Here is an 18,980-nt window from a genome sequence, read left to right as displayed (position 1 = left end):
AAGAAACAACTATATAAAAATAAAGAACAGTATTCAGTACTTATTACTGCACAGATTTGAAACCAACACACACAGTATATTTAACTGTGTTGAGCTTCGGTTTCAAACAATACTGAAATGCTCCACCTTCTTATGGTTTCATCGTATATTTCTTTTTCAAACTTACAAAAAGAAATTATTTGAAGATATAATACATTTTAAATGTTAACAATAATTTAAATCATCATTTGATAAACTAGTTACAATTTTTTAATAAGTCCTACTTGAGATGATTAGTGATCAAGTAAACAAATGATCACACAATACCAACAAACAAAAACCTGATCAATCTCTGGCTGTTATAAACACTCGCACACACACACACACACACACACACACACACACACACACGTTTGTTTTTATGAAAAGTGGGGACATCCCATAGGCATAATGGTTTTTATACGGTACAAACTGTATATTCTATGGCCCTACACCAACCCTACACCTAACCCTCATAGGAAACTTTATGCATTTTTACTTTCTCAAAAAAACTAATTTTGTATGGTTTATAAGCATTTTGAAAAATGGGGACATGGGTTATGTCCTCATAAGTCACCCTCTCCTTGTAATACCTGTGTCATACCCATGTCATTATACAAAGTTGTGTCCTGATATGTCACAAAAACATGCCCACACACACACACACACACACACACAAACACAATACAGCGTGATTCAAAAGTCCTAAAGGAAAAATAAATCAAAATTCAAGGCTGGATAAAAACAATAAATGTGCTACATGATCAGTCTCGTGATCACATTAGAGTTTGGCTTCAAAAGCTTGTGCTGGTGACGTTTCCACAGGGACCTGCAAACACAAGACACATCATCAGTAACAGATAGCACAGTAAAACGGTGCTCCCTGCTGGCCACAGACCAGTTTCATGAACACATCTGCCTTAGAATAGGTTAGTGGATTAAATTAAGGTTAAATGTTAGTACACATCAAACATCAAACTACAATGAACACGCACACACGTACAAAGCTCAAAGGTGAAGTGTTCAGACAGAGTAGGCAAAAAAATCATGAACATTGGACTCTAAAAGAGAATCAAAAGCACATCTGAATCACTTTATAAGCGATAATTAAAATGAGCCTCATCGATCGTGAATCAGAAGTGCTGATCCCATGTGACACCCATACCTGAACCACAGTGAGCAATAAAATCAGGCAATGATTGATTGATCACATGTGTGTGGAGGGTAGAGAGACGTCCCACTGCGAACCTGAACGTCTGACTTGCCCAAAGCTGCCTGTAGACACACACACACACACACACACACACACACACACACACACACACACACTGATCTGTAAGCATGGATTTGGACAGATAGGAAACTAGAAGATTGAATGAGATGATCAGAGGAAGTTGAGTTAAAAACATCCCATTCATGATGAGTGAAAAATAGAACAGAATAAGTGGAAGAATGGAGAGGAAGAACAGGATAAGTAGAAAACAGGAATGGGAAGCTTTTTTTCAGTTTTTGAAAGAAATTAGTACTTTTATTCACCAAGAGAACTGAGAATTGTTCAAAAGTGTTGATCAACACTGTAACAAAAGACTTCTATTTCAAATTAACACTGTTTTTTTGACTTCCTATTTTAAAAATATGATTATGGTTTCCATTAAAATTTTAAGCAGCACAGCTGTATTTAACATTGATGTGTACAATTATTGTCATTGTTATGACAATATTCTTATTTGAATATATACACACAGGACTAAGTCATTCTACAATATTTACAAATTTGTGTCCCGTTTACGCATTACTTGACCAGTTAAATTAGTCTTTGCATGCATTTGTCCCTCAATGATCTGTTATTATGTCATAGGTTATTACATTTTAATTTATTTCATCATGTGTAATTATCTTTTTTTCTTTTCTTAATTGTTAATGTGGTTCTGTGTAAAAGCAAAAACACTAAAATAAATGTTAAAAAACTGTATTTAACACTGATAAAAAGAAATGATCCGTAAGCAGTAAATCAGCATATGAGAATGATTTCTGAAGGATCATGTGACACTGAAGACTGGAGTAAATCATAAACTGTAATAATATTTTACAGTATACTGTTTTTATTGCATTTTAATCACATAATCAAATGATCAAATAAATGCAGCCTTGGTGAGCAGGAGAGGCTTCTTTCAAAACCATTTATAAAATTGTACCACCTGTTGAATTATAGTGTGGTGTAAATGAGAAGAGAGAGAGACAATGAAGTGGAAAAGCAGAGCCGGATCATGGGAAATTGGAAAGAGAGAGTGAATGGGATGCATGGATCAAGAAAACGTGACATTGCATGTAAAGATGAGCAGGACTGATGGGGAAGAACAGGATAAAATGTGTTTATAGAGCTGGTGTGATTTCCAGAACATTTCCCGTGTGTCATCCAATCACAGCGCTGGAATGTTATCATAATAAAAAGTTCAAAAGCGCCACAGGATCTGCTTGAGGCCGAAGACCCTCAAAAATCTGCAGAAACACAGAAGCGTTCCTGGTGTGGACGTTTGAAACAAACCAAAAACACCTTTGAATGAACACTAAAGTTCAGGTTAAAACACAACAACACAGAAACATAAGATAGAAGCAACAGGAGTGTCTTTTTCTCTAGTATCTGCAGCACATGTTAGTGGACATGAAATGATTTCTGTTGTATCAATCTGGCAATAAAAAACATGAACTTATTGGTAGATGGGAAGGTCTTGTAAACCTTAATCTGATTTAGATCACCAATATAATGAATATAATGTATAAAGTGCATTGTGTAAATGTTTTGCTGATAGGTTTGGTTTGATACTTACGGCTGCCAGTGCTTGCTGGTTTGCCAGCTGTCTGCGCAGATCAGACTTAATACATGCTGAAATAAAAGAACAGAAATGCACTGAGACACACATTATTATATTTTACATACACCAAACCATCTACAAAGATGACTGTTGCAACCTGTAAGCTCTAGTCTATCTAATCAGTATCTGAATTGTGAATATAAAATCGATGAATCCCTTAAAGAACACATCTAGTTCATATTATTAATCTCAAAAATCAAAAGAAACAAATAAAAAACATTTTAATTTCTATGCACTGTGAAATAATTGTTAAATAATTGTACCTTAAAAATGCTATAAATATTTAAAACCTAAAAAAGATATGATGTTCTTTGGGCACAATAATAATTACAATAATAATAATAATTATTATTATTATTATTAAAATAATACAACATAAAAATGTATAATAATAGCGTGGAAGATCAATCTGATTAGACTTTTGAGAAGCGAGTCGTTGTCAACAGAGAAACAAAGTTTAAAAGTGATCCAACTTTGCACCTCCATGCATAAATGTTATTTGAAGGACTGTATAATTACTCCACATGAGCTTTTATTGCCTGGAAAATTAGTTGAATATTAACCAGGAACAATCATTTAAATAAATGCAGCCAAAATTAATACTGTAATTATACAAATTATACAAGTTTATGACCATGTGCCAACCAGCCTCAACCTGGTATTTATGAAAAAGATGCTTGTCCTGACAACACAGCTGACAATCAACCTGCATTTTAGGTGCTTTTTACATGTACAATTAACTAATGTAAAGAGACACAAAAATCCCATCTGGCTCTGTGTTTGGACCTAGAAGATTTCTGGCTGTAACCGTCCCAAAACAAAGTAGCTTTTTTAGTATTTAGACAACCCAGTGTTTTTTTCCTGTGTTTAATAGCTCATACATTAACTGAAACACCAGAGGACACCGCAGCTTTCATAATGTCAAACGAATTTTAATATGCAATGCTTTCCAAGAAGCATTATCATAACGAGGAAGCAAAACATTCAAAAGTAACTAGACCAAGAGTAGGACTTGAGTAAAAAACAACAGTTTCACAATCCCTCAAGGATAAGCTCTATACTCGATTAAAGAGGAACAAATACTCATGTAGATGAGTATTGACTGATCTGCACCTGTAATGATGGTTCCTATCAGCAGGAAGGCACACAGGAAGAGATTTCCGGCCAGAGTATTAAAAGAGTCCATGATTTTCCCCTGACAGATCGTAAATATGATCCCGAACACCTGCAGTAGGAAATCACAATTATTAGGATTCCTGGTAACGCCATATAAACTCTGTAAAATAATATAAAACGCAATACAAAATAAGACACAACTCTTAGAAAAAACATAATTATTATTAAATATCACACACAAACCTGTGCAGAGCAGTTCAGAAGTCCTGAAGACGTCCCCTCAGACTCTGGGTAAGTCAATTCAACAGCAAACTCAAAACCGAGGGGAAGGTAACCCGTCATGAAGAACCTGCATAAATAACACACAAACAAAACATCTAGGGCAAACTTATATATACACATTTCTATCTATCTATCTATCTATCTATCTATCTATCTATCTATCTATCTATCTATCTATCTATCTATCTATCTATCTATCTGTATAAAGAGAGAGAGAGACAGGATTTTATTGTAACTCAGATATAAAAAAACTAAACAGAAACAAACTGTAACAACAACAAATAAAGAATACAAATAAAATGTTTTCTTTTGAAATCTTGTAGTACCCGAGGGCTCCTGCTGTGATGAAGACCACCCACAGGTGACCCAGATCCAAGGTAAAAGCATAAAGCACCAAACCCACAAGAGACATCAGATACACGGCTAGAGTCGTTTGTCTGTGGAGACATGACATGGGACAGACTAAATCTTTCATCGGGATCCAACATGGATGGAAATCCTAGTATGATTGGGCAAATGAGTTTGATCAGCTGCAAACACATGCAGTTCCAGAAAAAAACATTTCAGTTCATTTCGTAAATCAGCATATGATAAGTCTGAATCTAACATACAGTCTATCCTGGTGTTCCATCAAAACCTTTTGGTTTTGTAGGAAATAATGTTAGATATATCACAATTTGTGTTCCAAAATATGTCAATAATTTTCATATCATAAACATTTTAATGATTTATGATTGCTTTAATTTTTGTTTAGATTATTGGTTTGAAAAATTCAATGTTTTTTCATGGATTTTCATATTTTTTAAACTGAACATCTGGATTAAGGACAAGAGGAAAGAGGGAAGAGGGGTCTTATACACTAAAACAAAAGGTCACATGGTCTATAAAATCTAGGTTCATGGGTCAGAGATTCAAACACATGGACAAACACACTAAACCAAAGCATATGAACAAACCCAAGGGGGGAGGGACTCAAAACTACACTTATCTTCAAGAAGGAGTGAAGACAAATGTTAATTGAGCACTGACTGTTGCCATCTCAAGAATATTTCAAGTTTAAAGTCCAGCCTCTTACTTGTATGTCTTCGATCGGTCTAACCAGATCCCACAGATGAGGGATCCCACCATGCCAGCGATCACGATGGTGAGGCCGATCCTGCCAGCATTCACCTCCTCTCCCTGTTCAAAACAGAGCAAATTTTCATATGCATTCTGTTTCGAACAAAAATACATTAAGATCAGTTCTCTGGATAAACAAATAATATAAGTAATAATGCTCCATCAGTAGTGCAAGTTAAAAAGTAACTGAATTTCACTGATTTATGTAAACTGCATTTAGGTCAGGGGCTTTCGTGATTGGCTGGACAGGAGGTAGGTGGGAGGGACTTACAGGATAGTGTTCAATGATCATTCGGTTGAGGAGCGTACTGACAGCATAGAAACAGCCAACATTTAGCCCTGAAAAAGAAAGACAGATGAAGTCAAAAACAGAAATAGACTGAAAAAAACTTGAAATTAAAAAAGTAGCCTGGCAGAAAGCGGATACGCTGTGTATATAGTAAGCAGTAAATGTCTTCACATTTCTGAAGCAGCTGTAAAGATATAAAGGGCTCTGCATTCCTGCAGGATTATTTCTGTCAATGTTCAGCCAGGTTAAATGCAGCTACAGGCTTCTCATGCAAGAGTTGCTCAGGTGTGTGTGTGTGTGTGTGTGTGTGTGGATAAATTATATACTCTTACTGTTAGTTTATACCAGTGAAGTTATGACTATTTCTGTTTAGCACTTGTTTAATATTTTCTCAGATGAAAAAGTAATTTTCCATTTACTTGCAAAATCTTGCAAATTAGACTGCTTTAAATTAATCTTCATGCCATCACCAGCTAGTCATATCTAATACATACATAAATATATACACTATCATTTAAATCTTAATGCTTTTGAAATAAGTCTCTTATGCTCTCCAATGATGCATTCATTTGATTAAAAAACAACAACAAAACAACAGTAAAAACAGCAGTTTTGTAAAATAATAAAATATCAGTTTTCTATTTAAATACATTTTAAAATGTAATTTATTGCAGTGATGCAAAGCTGTATTTTCAGCATCATTTTTCCAGTATTCATTATCACATGATCCTTCAGAAATCATACTAATATGCTGATTTCCTGCGCAAAAAAGTCCTGCATTTTCAGGATTGTTTGATGAATAGAAAGTTAACAAAAACAGAATGTATTTGCAATAGAAATCTTTTGTAGAAATGTATTAAAATATAATTTATGTTTAAAAAAGACTATAGAACTATTCATGCTAATGTTTTCAGTAACAAACTACCACTGTGTGTTTGAATGCCAAGCAAGCATAAAGAACCCCAGTTTGAGGTCCTGAATGGATCTGTTGTGTGCAGAGTAAGACATTTACCGTAAGTGATGACGAGAAGGATGAAGGCTTTGTTGCGAAGCAGCCTGTGGATGGATGCTGTATATGAGTAGTTCTCTGGAGAGATCCGCCGAGCCGCAGCCTGAGCGTGGGTGGGAGGGATGTCTGGACGCTCCTGAAACACTGACGAGAGCATAAAAACTCATCCAGTCACCAGTCACATTCATCACAGAGAACTCTTCATTTACATATGATTTACATATATGAGGTAGAAGCCTCACATATCCATGTTTTGACATTTATTTTATTTCTTCACAAATCAATGCTATCATTGTCTGTAAGTGGGTTTTCCAAATATTTCACCAATTAAAAGTATTAAAAAGAGCTTGTGACTAGGGTTGCAAAAAGTCTTTTTAAGATGATTTTTTGGAATATTGCAAGGGTTTTTGGAAGGTTTCGGAAAAATTTACACCCCTTTGCAAGCAACCCTACTTGTGACTGAACCTCAGAACAACACTGGATCCTCAAATTGTCATCAAAAACTCTGAATGAATTACCGCACACTGTTTTCAGTTCTCTGCTAGTTTCGATGCAAGGGTAAATAAAGAACTGGTTTTTTGAATTAGTAAAGCATCATCTTAACTCAAGAAACACTGTCTATAAAGTTTTTTGTATTTAAGAAGCAGATAAGAGTGTCTTAGTCTTGTCATAGTCAGTGCTGTCTTAAATAGCCTTTGCTTAGCAATTCATCTTTTCAGCTTAATTTACTGAAAGACAGAAAAAGCTGAGCATCCATAGCTACAATATATTGATAGACTGAAATATGTTGAATGTGAAGGTCTAAAATGACTAAAACTGTAATAAAATAAACTGAAAAGCTAAACTGTAATACATATAAAAAATAATAAAAAGAAAAGATTATTACACAAAATGCAAATAACAAAACGATTAAATGATAAGCTTAAATTAAAAATAAAATTAAAATGAAGCCAGTCCTACAATGCACTGTGAAAGAAATAAAAATAAAATAAAAATTCCAAGCTGCTGAGGTTTTGGGAAAACCTAATGTGTTTAATAAATGTAAACAGTTTAAAATTAAAGACATTTGAAATAATATAAACTTATGATAAAAAAATACATAAGGTCATATTATAAAATAAAAAGTAAATTATGTCTGTGTGTTAAATACAAGAGGTACAGTTGAGTGGAAATCTTCTTTAATCCACTGTTTTGACATCTGTGAATGTTTGTGTTTGAGTAAAAATTTAGCCTGCTGTCCCCAAAACGGCAGGTGACTGAACTCTATATTTGCTCTTTCAAACATACACTAGATATTAAAAATGGCATCAGAATTTAAATTGTAGACCTATTAAAAAACACTATAATCTTGTGTTCTTGTTCTTTACTAAAGACTTACATAACCGAGCAAATATCATCATTTAACTCACCAACATGACTATATTTCTTCCACTGAACATAGAAGGGGATTTTTAGCAGAAAACCAATAGGGAAGGGAACTCAAACAATTTTAAGCATTATAAAAGTAACATGTTTTCCAAAAACAGGCATACATTTATGTGTAAACTGTCCCTTTACCGGTCTAAAATGTCTTGTGATTTTCTTCTTTAATTGTCTAGACGATGTTTTTGCCTGTGAGAACAGAGCTGAATTCACCAGAGTGTAGCTCAGAATGTTTTTATTTTGGATTTTTTTGTGGCTGTGTCAAGATAAAAATGGGCAGCTCAGCATTTAAACAAAAAGCTTATAGAGTAAAGAGAGAGATAGCAAAATTGGTTGAAACTGAAAGAAATCTGATTTCCCCTTCTGTCATTAGGGCTAAAGGTCAGACAATCATCATACTCCATTTGCACTCATACAAGCAGACTTACAAAATAATGGGCATTATCTGCAATTAAACAATCATTTATATGCTATTATATGTATAAACTATAAGTACAAAATCAGTTTATGTACATGCAGTAAGAAGAACATGGTAAGACTCAACAAAAAGAAGAACAGACAGGCACTAGAAGATATTAACACACTAAAGTGAGTGATCTCACTTCATTCTACCTACAGGGACAGCTGACTTAAATGACAGAAACTCTCTACATGGGCAGCAACTCCTCATGCCATAAAAATTCGATTTAAGCATGCTGCCAAGATGCTAAAAACTGTTATCTCTGTGAAAGACATGCAATAATTGGGATAAAAGAAGATGTCACATATAAGGCATCTTAATAAAGTTGTATCTTTTCATATGAACTCTGGAATAACATAGTATAACTGACGTGTGCACTTACCAATGACAACCAATACAAACAGGAAGGTGGCCACTCCCGCGGTGATGTAGAACATGACTCTAATGTGAGCCGCCAACTCGTCCAGATCGTCCGCATTTGGAACCAGTATTGGTGGAACCAGAAAGCCTATTGCAATCCCCAACTGAAAAAAAAACAAAAACAAAACAAAAACAAAACAATTCTGAGGTTTCATGAATGCCACATTTCCAGCTAGGCTTGATTTCATACATAGCTGTGTTTTAAAAACTGCATTCGCTTTGTTTCAATTCACTGCCTAGTTTTCTATGTTTTGAATCAGCACACTGTGAATATAAATTTGGGAACAACCAAGGGCCTGTTCCACTTAATACTGGGATTCAGAAGACTCATAACTGACATCCAGTCATGGTATTTACTAACAACATTGTTAAATCCTGTGTTCATCTTCTATTTATCAGTCTGGGTTCAGGGGGAACAATTTACAAGATAGATAGAACAATAGAGTAATAATAAATAGTAGTAATAGTAATAATACAAATGTAAAGATAGTAATTATTTATAAGTAAAAAAAAAAAAAAATTATAGAAATAAAAAAATATAAAGCAGCTTAAGGCTAAGAAAAACAAGAATAAACTGTGTAAAAATAAATGTTATAATTTAAATAAAAAAATTATACATTTCAATACTCATTATTATACATTTCTAAAAATATATTGCTTATACATAAGTGAGAGAGTGGAACAACAACAACAACAACAACAAGAAAGTAAAATAAAAAGCTTAAACCGGAATAAAATGCCCAAACACTGGCTCAAAGAATAACGAGCGAGTGTGAGTGGAACTATCTGTTTGCTGACCAATTGCAAATGGGCGTGTTCAAGATACCTGTGTGGAAACAGTCATTGTTTTTTACGTTTGATGGCGCTAGTGGGGCAAACATAAGGCTATTATATATATATATATATATATATATATATATATATATATATATATATATATATATATATATATATATATTTTTTTTTTTTTTTTACTGAAACCCACCTGATTTCCAAAGACCCCGATGGAGCATGCTGTGGACACTTCTTCCGATCCGAACCACACCGACGCGATGCGCGAGGGCATCCCGAGGATAAACACCTGAGCCACGGAGCACGTGAACTGACCAAAAAATGTGACCGGAAAAAGGTCCGGTCTCGCGCTGGCCACCTTGATCCACGTGCCCGTGCAATTCAGAGCCGCGGCCACGAGCGCGATGACCCTCAACCCTTTCTTATCCAAGAGCCACGAGACGGGGAAAATTAGTGGAATGTACGTCAACATGTAAATCATGGACATCCAGTCAATGGTGAAAGAGTCCACGCTGTAGAAGCGCATGAAGATATTGTTGATGATTCCGTATTGAATCCATTGATAAGAGTTACACAGCGAATACGAGCTGAATAAAAACACTATAACCCATCTCTTTTTATACAAACGCGTTTCCGGAGGCGCGCTTCGATGTTCAAAAGTCACCTCAGCATCAGTCGCGGCTGTTTTCGATAAATGTTTATTATCATTCACCTCTTCGTCCCCTGGCTTTGATTCATCGCTCATTTTCACTCGGTTCAGAATTCCTCCGAGACTGAAAGATTCATTCATTCATGTTGAGGAGACGCCGGGCAATCTACTGGAACTCACTGTAGTACTGTATAACTTGTCAGAGTCTGTTCTAATTAAATAAATACTCCACATATTTATTACATCGATGTATGTTCATCCTCTGCTTGGATTAAATAAAGTCTCCGTTTTCCGCAGCAGAAACTCTTCAAACATTCGTTGAAAGTTTCGCCAGCGTGATGAAGTTCCTGACATAAAGTAACTAACTGGAAGAGAAATTATAAACAAACCGGGGCGAAATGGGCGTGGCTTTGTGACAGTCATGTGACATTCCTGAGACAAGTAGAACAACGATAGCGCTACATTATAAATCCAAAAGAAAACGTTTCAGAACAAACTTAAAGAATTACAGAAATAAGTAGCTATGTGTGGTTTGATCAAGTAATTTTGGAAGGACCATGAACTTGAAATGGTATTTTCCAACTTGGAACTCTTTACTTAAAGAAATAGCCTACGTAACACACTTTTCTTTTAGATTTTCTGATTGTGAACACGTCAGTGAAATAATTATTGACGTATTTTGTGTAATGTTAATGAAGAACAAAGCATAGCCTACTCCTATTAATTTACCTGATTTATGAGGGGACAACTGTACGTTGAAACTACATTTCCCATGATTCTGTGTACAGGGTTCCCCACTCTTTCATGAACACTCTAGTGAACCCCATATTCAATGACTTTTTAAAGCACCATTTATTTTATATCAAGCACCTATCAGATTCACACCTGTAACATCATGACAGACCTCTTAAAGTACTTAACATTTCACTTGCACTTAATATTTACATTAAAATTATTAGAGCAATGAGGTTTTGAATGTGGAGGTTTCATAAATTTAAACCATTTTGAGCAGTTGGTTTCAAAGTCAGGGTAGTTCACAGAACTTCACATGGGTAATATTCAAATACAATTTCTCAAATATTGATAAAAATATATATTCACAAACTGGCTTTTGCTGCAGTTCTTGTAAAAGATTTAAATTTGAAATAATTTCTACATGTTTAAATTAATAAAAAGTGGTTAGACAGGGCTCTACGCTTACTTTTCTTTTAAAATGTAAAAAAAAAAAAAAAAAAAAAAATTATAATTATTTGAGCACAGTCAAAAATTTCAGGAGCACCTTCTAATCAATGATCAAAAATTATGATCTAATATTAGACTTCCTGTTACAAGATAAGATTTGACTTCTTAAATTATTTACAGGGAATTTAGTTTTGTAATGGCATTTTTTAAAGTTAATTGAAAGTATGTCATCTTTTATGTCAAATTGAAAAAAAATATATTTATATGCTTTTTAAAATTTCTAAATAAAACAATGGAATAAAATCAGTTAGAATAAGAATAAGTTACCAGTCAAATGAAAAAAAATAAATAAATATGCCTTTTATCTATGAAAATAATTATCTTTATATAGCCTACTAACTTTAAAGTTGCTGTATACGTGTTTTTAAACTAAAAACTAAACTAATAATAATAATAATAAAATAAAAAAGTAGCCTACTACTAGGGTTGGGAACACTGATCTATATATATAGATCAGTGGTTGGGAATCGTTTTCTGGTTCTGGTTCCATTAAAATAATTAAACAAATATTTAAAAATTAGTGGTAAGGAACAATGCACAATACTCAACTACTCAGTGCTCCATACTGTTTATTATATACTGTCAGCTTAATTTAAAGGTTGGCAATGTCAGAATTTAACATATATTACAGTATACAGATCTTTATAAGTAGGGTTGGGTATAGTTAGAAATGTTCTGGTTCCGATTTTAGTTCCATTTAAATATACAAATATATTCAAAAACTATTATGTTTTTCCCCCCAATATTTTACCTTCATTGAATGTAGTGTTGCTGGAATATAATAAGTAGGCCTAATGATGAGTAATGCTTGTCCATCAATCAGCATGCTTCCAAGTTTTCCTGTTATTTGGTTTGTGACATCGTTAACGGGAAAGGACGGTGCAAGGCTGCTCACAGCGCTTGGTCACGTGCCACACCAGAACCGTTACATAACCGAAACGTAGAAATTGTCACGTTTCCGGTTCTTTAAAAAAAACAGAACTGGTTCTGAATAAGAACCTGATTAAGAACCGGTTTTCATTTCACAACACTACCTACTACAAGTGGCTTGCACTTTCAGATGTTTAATAAGGCTCAGTGGTGGCATGAGTGCAATTAAATTCGTGTTTTAAATATAACATATTTAAAAACGAAATATTGAACGAATTAGCTTAAAGGGATTGTTCACCCAAAAACGAAAATTATGTCATTAATGACTCATGTCGTTCCAAACCCGTGAGACCTCTGGTCATCTTCATAACAGAGTTTAAGTTATTTTAGATTTAATACAGAGCTGCAGTCCCTCCTATGTACGGTCTACTGTCCATGTCCAGAAAGGTAATAAAAACATCTTCAAAGTAGTCCATGTGACATCATAGGGTCATTTTTATTTATTTTTTAGAATTTGTTGAAGCATCGAAAATAAATTTTGGTTTTGGTAAACTTTGGTTTTGGTATTTTTGACAAATTACAATTGTAGCTCTTGACATTTACCTATATGGCTATGACTTTATTATGACTCTAATTTAATTTATAGTCTCAAGCATTCAGAAATCATGCAAAAGGAAATTAAGCAGTTTTATTATTTTGTAAGGGTTGTGATATGCATGTTTTTTGTTGAAGAAATTATAAAGGCTGTGTCATCTATAGCAAAAAGGTGGCCAAAAATGAAAGATTAAGTGAATATTTGAATTAAATGTTTGGTCAGTAGCCTAAACAAGGATTTGATTGTCTTGTAAGTGTAACAGCAGCAGCTACATGGCATTTGGTTCCCTCTGCAGGCATTTGTAATAACATGTACATATTTTATTCCAGACACCAATCTTAGAAATGAATATGTTTAAAGAATTATAATTGTAGTGTGCAAAACCCACAAAAACATCCTGAGATTTGAATGTGACTCAAAGGAGGATTAAACTTTTTGAGCCACCGAGCGCCCCCTAGTGCTGAGACACATTCATCACACAAAGTGGAAACATTGCACGCGCTTCAGTTTACTGATGTCTGTGGCGCATAAGTAAGAGATCTGGCGCCCTCTGCTGGGTTGGAGCTTTTAGTGAAATTTTGGCTCTGTCAGAGTGGGTATCAAACTCTGTGCCGTTCATAGTATAAGCTAAATATTATTGTAAAGTATTGTACACATTTACATCATATTTAACACTTAGGCTATATATTCCTACAAATACAATTTGCCTATCATGATATTATATTTACGAAACTATATTGTATATCAATCACAAGCTATTTTTTCAAGCCCAAATTCAATTTTGAGCATATTTTTGTAATATTTTTAGGCTAAACACAATAAATCCACATACTAGTATACTTTTAGGCAATGGGTAATTGTATTAAAAAGTAGTTTTTGGAAGACCAAAGAGAAAAGAACAAGAATATTATTTATAAATGTCACATGTGTTTCATATGTTTTCATTTTAAACAACTTATAAATTTGAGTACTTGTTAGCCAAAACAATGCCTAATTAATTAAGTAATTTATGCATCTTTATACAATTTTAGTTAATAGTTTTGTTTCATGATTGCTTTGCTCTTCCAACATTTCTGTTTATAACAAACAAAACATGAAATATGGCATACAGAAAAAAGAAATTTCCCCCAACTATCAATGTTATACTGGCACGATTGAAAACAATATCCATGTCTTCACAGTCAAGTTTAATATGAAATAATAAAATAATGAAGAAAAAGCATTTGCCTTTTGGCAAATCAAGAAAAAAATGTATAAACATTCAGTCTTATATTTAGTGACTTATATTTATTTATAGCACATTCATCAGAGATGAGTCTTTATTAAACACTTGAAATGTGAAAATTAATTTTAAGCTTTTCTGAAACCATGGATAGAATAAAGCATAAATGATGGGATTAATGGTGGAGTTCAGGAAGAAAACTATAACAACAACATCTCTGACATCAAACAAATCATCACCACTGTATGGAATCACTAAAGAACAAATATAATATGGCAGTAAACACAGAAGAAACACAATGACCAGAATACCCAGCAGTATCGCAGCTTTTCGCTCTGATTTGTCACTGACTCTGTTTTTGGAGGATCCTGCGCTGTTGTGAACCTGAAGGCCTCTTATAGCAGTCACGTGTCTTTTAACAATGACAAAAACATGAGTGTATAATATTATAATAAGTGTACAAGGCATAAGAAAAACAACTATGAGATCAATAAATGATGAAATCCCATCTATAATAGCAATACATATTCCTGGACAGGTAACATCAGTGAAGTTTCCATTAACAAACAGAAGAGTGAAGTTATAAAAGAGTGAAAACAACCAGTTAAATAGAGACACTATGCAGATCACAGTGGGTGAGACTTTCTCTGAGTAAAGAAAAGGAGAACTTAAAGCCAAAAAACGATCAACTGCTATCAGAGCCACAGTGTGAACAGACACACTTGTTGCTTGAAAATTCACTATTTTTAAAGCAGAGCACATCACCGGTCCAGAAGTCCAACATGACTCAATGACCCAAGACAAATGTAGTGGCATCACAAAAACTCCAACGAGGAGATCAGACACAGCCAAAGAGAGGATGAGGATGTTAGCAGGTGTGTGGAGCTGCTTGAAGTGACTAACAGAGATGATGACCAGCAGGTTTCCACACACGGTCAGCAGAGACACAGCTGCTGCAGCCACATACAGAATCACATAGACAGACAGAGAAACAGATCTCTCTGGACACGAAAATTCCTGACACACATCGCTTTGGTTCACTTCTGTAAGATTCATTGTAGAGTATTTGGAAGAATCATCCAAACAGAGTATTTTTCCATATGACTCTCGTTATATAAAGTGCAATATATGCATAACCACAGATAAAGATCTCTGAAGATGCTGTTTCTATCTGCTCCACTGAAACACAATCTTCACTCCTGGAAGTTTCACAATAAAGAGGAGCTTCAGTGGGCTGCTTTTATACACTTGATATGTTGACTCTTTCTAAGACTGGCAGCATCAAGGGAGAAGAACAAACAGCTGGGAGATTAACATGTCACACAGAGCTCATAAAAAGGCATTAGTGTATTTATATGAAATCAAAAACTAAAAGTCAAAAAGTCTAGCCTATAAAATCCTCATGCATCCTTTTATCTATGAAAAAATTATCTTTATATACTAACTTTAAAGTTGTTGTATGTATTTTTTTAACAGTACTAAAGCATTAAAAATACCATCATATGTTTGCAGATATTTAGGAAACATGCTACTTTCATATACTTGTTTCTCCGAAAAACACTGCTACAGTCAGTTATTCTATTTTGAAATCTGTGTTCCGTGACGGAATGTTTGTTTTTGTCTGTATTTTTTTATTGTTTAACTCTACATTATTGTAGGTCCTCTACAATACCCGCCTCTCTCAAATGTGTACCCCACTATCAAATGTATCCCACTCACGTCCAGTGTAGACATGGTGTAGTTTTTAACTGGTTATGTTATAACCATGCTTGTTTTTAATGCTGTTATGAAATATCTGTATTGACTGCATGATCATATCGCATTATTTACTCCCATGCGAGCCACAAAGTAAAGCTTGGTGAGCCCCGCAATGAGAAGGGTTGCCACTCGTCCCTTAAAATACGGAATCGTCCCGTATTTAAAAGTAAAATTATGCATCCCATATCAGATAGATACGGGAAGCAATTTATCTCATATTTGACAAAGGCCAAGGATTTTGCAGGTTGGATAATACTAATAGCAAAAATAAGGAAATACATTTCCAGTAGTCCCTCATTACTCTCAGCCTCAGACGTCACGGCCACTGACCGTTGGCTAAACGAAGTGGAAACACTTCAGAAGTGTCAAAGTCGTCATCGCATTGGTTGAATTCTACAGGATTTCCAGGAGACGTGTGTGTTGCATTATTTAATGTTCTGTCCAGTAACAAAGATGCTGTGAAACCAAACCACTGTAGTGATATTCGCTTTTGCCAACCTAGGGAGGCAAAGTAGTGTAGCGATGGGTGCTCGTGTCACATTATGATTTTTGGATCACGTGTCACTTAAGGTGTGGTTATGAGTACATCACATATGAAAGATCGGTGGGATCTCTAATTTGTAGAACCTCTTCTGTATCATCAACTCAAGGAAGACACAAGTGTAATAAAATAGATTGTGTTAACAAAAGATAGACAAGAGTAATCATCTACATTGTGAGCCGTGTCCTGGGCACCTATCAGCGTCGCCCTGGCAACGAGGGAGATTCACCTGCACGCAATCACAGCGGGCTGATCGGTCCCAGCTGAAGCGGATGAGAGAGGATTTTCAGATGACTGAAACTAACGTTGTGTCTCTTGTCCCTCTAGACAGCTGCGGATCGACCAGCCCGCCACCCGAGCACCGGACACCAAGTTCCCTTGCACTCAGCCGGCCGGCAAACAGGATCACGTGGCACCGAGGACGAGCACCAGGCACTACAGGATTCAGCACTACACCGAGCACCATTTAATAAATACACCCTCCGGGGCTTCACTTTTCACTAAACCCTGTCGTGTGATTCTTCAGCCCGTGACACTGGTGGAGAATGTGGGCAACTTACTGAAGAATCACCGACTCACCAAGTTGTTTTTTTTTTCCCCCTCTGCTTCTTCGTCAGGCGGTGACTCCCTCCCCAGCTATGGAAGAGCTTCTCAAGCACCTGACGGAAGTAAGCCTTCGCCAGCAGCAGATCGTCGAGCACATGGCCGCTCGCCAAGGAGAAACGGAGCGTGAAGTCGCCGCTCTCCGCTTCACGGCTGCTCAGCGGGCCCCGCTGCCGGACCCGCGCACTCAAGCCACCCAGCTCCTGCCGAAGATGACCGTCCACGACGACATAGAGCATTACCTGGGCATGTTCGAATCCATTGCCGCACGAGAGGACTGGCCCCGTGAGGAATGGGCGCGGATACTGGCACCATTGCTGACCGGGGAACCCCAACAGGCCTACTTTTCTATGCCAGCCCACCAAAAGGAATCCTATGATGAACTACGGAAGGAAATTCTGGCGCGTGTGGGTTTGTCCCCCATCGCCGCGGCCCAATTGTTCCGAGCCTGGGAGTATAATAGTCGGTTGCCAGCCCGCGCCCAAGCTGCCGAACTCAACTGCCTCGCCCATCACTGGTTGCTCGCCGGGAGCCCCAGCGCCGCCCAAGTGGCCGAATGTGTCGTCGTGGACCGGTATTTGTGCGCCCTGCCACGGCCCCTTCGACAGGCGGCTGGGATGAGGAATCCACGCACCGTGGGAGAGCTCATCGAGGCTGTGGAGCTGGCGGAGATGACGATGCGACGAGATGCTGGGGAGCGAGCACCGCCATTTCCCCGGAGGGTGTACCAGGAGCGACGCACGCCAGAGGGCACCCAGCACACAGTCAGCAGGTCGGCGGTTCCCGGCATGCAGGATGAGCCGATGCGCACGGAGCCACCACCCTCTCCCAATCGCGCCTGGCTGGCAGGCTGTGCAGTCCATCTGGAGCCGCCGCGAGAAGCACCCCAGACCGAGGTTACCATTAACGGCCGACCATATACAGCACTGTTGGACTCTGGAAGTGCGGTGAGCCTGGTCCAGTCCTCCCTGTTTCCCCCACGGACGGGAACCAAAGCACGTCTCTCCATTACCTGCGTCCATGGGGACACCCAGAACGTGCCTACCCGACGAGTCACACTCTCCCCGAGAGCTGGCACCTGGCCATTAGAAGTGGGCGTAGTCAGGGACCTGCCCATGCCCGTGCTGTTGGGGAGAGACTGGCCAGGCTTCGACCAACTGCTCACCCAAGTCACCCGGCCTGCCAGCCCTGCCGGGAACCGCCAGAAGAGGAAGAACCACAGCCGGGGTCCCCGACAGCTCCCTGTCCTCCTCGCTTCGGACAGCGCCCGAGATGGTGAGTCCCCCCCCCCAAAGTGCTAACCTTTTCTATGATGTGTTCCAGCAGGTACGGGGTGGGGGTAGTTTTATGAAGGAGCAGCTCGGGGACGACCGGCTGAAGCACTGCTGGAAGCAGGTGAGAGTGGTTGAGGGAAAAGAGGTCTATATAATATCTAATGTAAATTAGAGAAATCATGTACTGATAATATCTAACATTGCCAGGGTCTTTGGAAGAGGTTTGGATAAGTGATATTTACATTCTCTGTAGTCGAGTGAGCAGTCCGGTAATGGGGATTTCATCCACTGGTTGTGCTGGTAGCAATGCAGTGGGAAAAGGAGCAGGAATCCGTTTCGACAGCATTGAAAATGAAGCGCTGGTGGATGCTGATTTCCTGGAACAGCAAAGGGTCCAAAAATCTGGAACACGCAGATGTGGCCCGG

At 37.2% G+C, this 18,980-nt stretch overlaps 2 protein-coding genes across 5 annotated transcripts; both read right to left on the bottom strand.

Annotated features, from left to right (window-relative positions):
* Positions 1-649: 649 nt before the first annotated feature.
* On the bottom strand, positions 650-10,829 carry LOC113120637 (feline leukemia virus subgroup C receptor-related protein 2-like). Of its 4 annotated transcripts, XM_026290586.1 has the most exons (11): positions 9,994-10,829; positions 8,971-9,112; positions 6,710-6,850; positions 5,680-5,747; positions 5,365-5,468; positions 4,616-4,726; positions 4,251-4,356; positions 4,005-4,116; positions 2,847-2,902; positions 1,184-1,293; positions 650-847 (listed from the first exon to the last, which is right to left on the bottom strand). In XM_026290586.1, exons 1-10 carry the CDS (start codon positions 10,588-10,590, stop codon positions 1,207-1,209), a joined length of 1,524 nt encoding a protein of 507 aa, XP_026146371.1. In that variant the 5' UTR covers positions 10,591-10,829; the 3' UTR covers positions 650-847; positions 1,184-1,206. The 4 variants fall into 4 exon arrangements, with proteins under 4 accessions (XP_026146371.1, XP_026146370.1, XP_026146374.1 ...); XM_026290585.1 differs by having other exon boundaries at positions 650-1,293; XM_026290589.1 differs by lacking the exon at positions 1,184-1,293.
* A 3,618-nt stretch (positions 10,830-14,447) lies between these two features.
* Positions 14,448-15,488, bottom strand: LOC113037816 (trace amine-associated receptor 13c-like). Its single transcript, XM_026195164.1, has one exon. It carries the CDS (start codon positions 15,432-15,434, stop codon positions 14,448-14,450), a length of 987 nt encoding a protein of 328 aa, XP_026050949.1. The 5' UTR covers positions 15,435-15,488.
* Positions 15,489-18,980: the final 3,492 nt, after the last annotated feature.

Source organism: Carassius auratus, chromosome 20 (assembly GCF_003368295.1).
Source record: "Carassius auratus strain Wakin chromosome 20, ASM336829v1, whole genome shotgun sequence".
Classification (NCBI taxonomy): Eukaryota; Metazoa; Chordata; class Actinopteri; order Cypriniformes; family Cyprinidae; genus Carassius; species Carassius auratus.
The sequence above is the reverse complement of the archived record's forward strand: the minus strand, read 5'-3'. Positions and strand labels throughout refer to the sequence as shown.

Bases quoted from the DNA above. Each gene is read 5' to 3' on its own strand.
- LOC113120637 (XM_026290585.1), bottom strand. From the start codon at position 10,590: ATGAATGAATCTTTCAGTCTCGGAGGAATTCTGAACCGAGTGAAAATG. The intron at 4,727-5,364 runs GTAAGAGGCTGG...ATGTCTCCACAG, and splicing joins GACCGATCGAAGACATACAA to ACAAACGACTCTAGCCGTGT. The intron at 4,117-4,250 runs GTTTGTGTGTGA...TTCCTACTGCAG, and splicing joins TTCTGAACTGCTCTGCACAG to GTGTTCGGGATCATATTTAC.
- LOC113037816 (XM_026195164.1), bottom strand. From the start codon at position 15,434: ATGAATCTTACAGAAGTGAACCAAAGCGATGTGTGTCAGGAATTTTCG.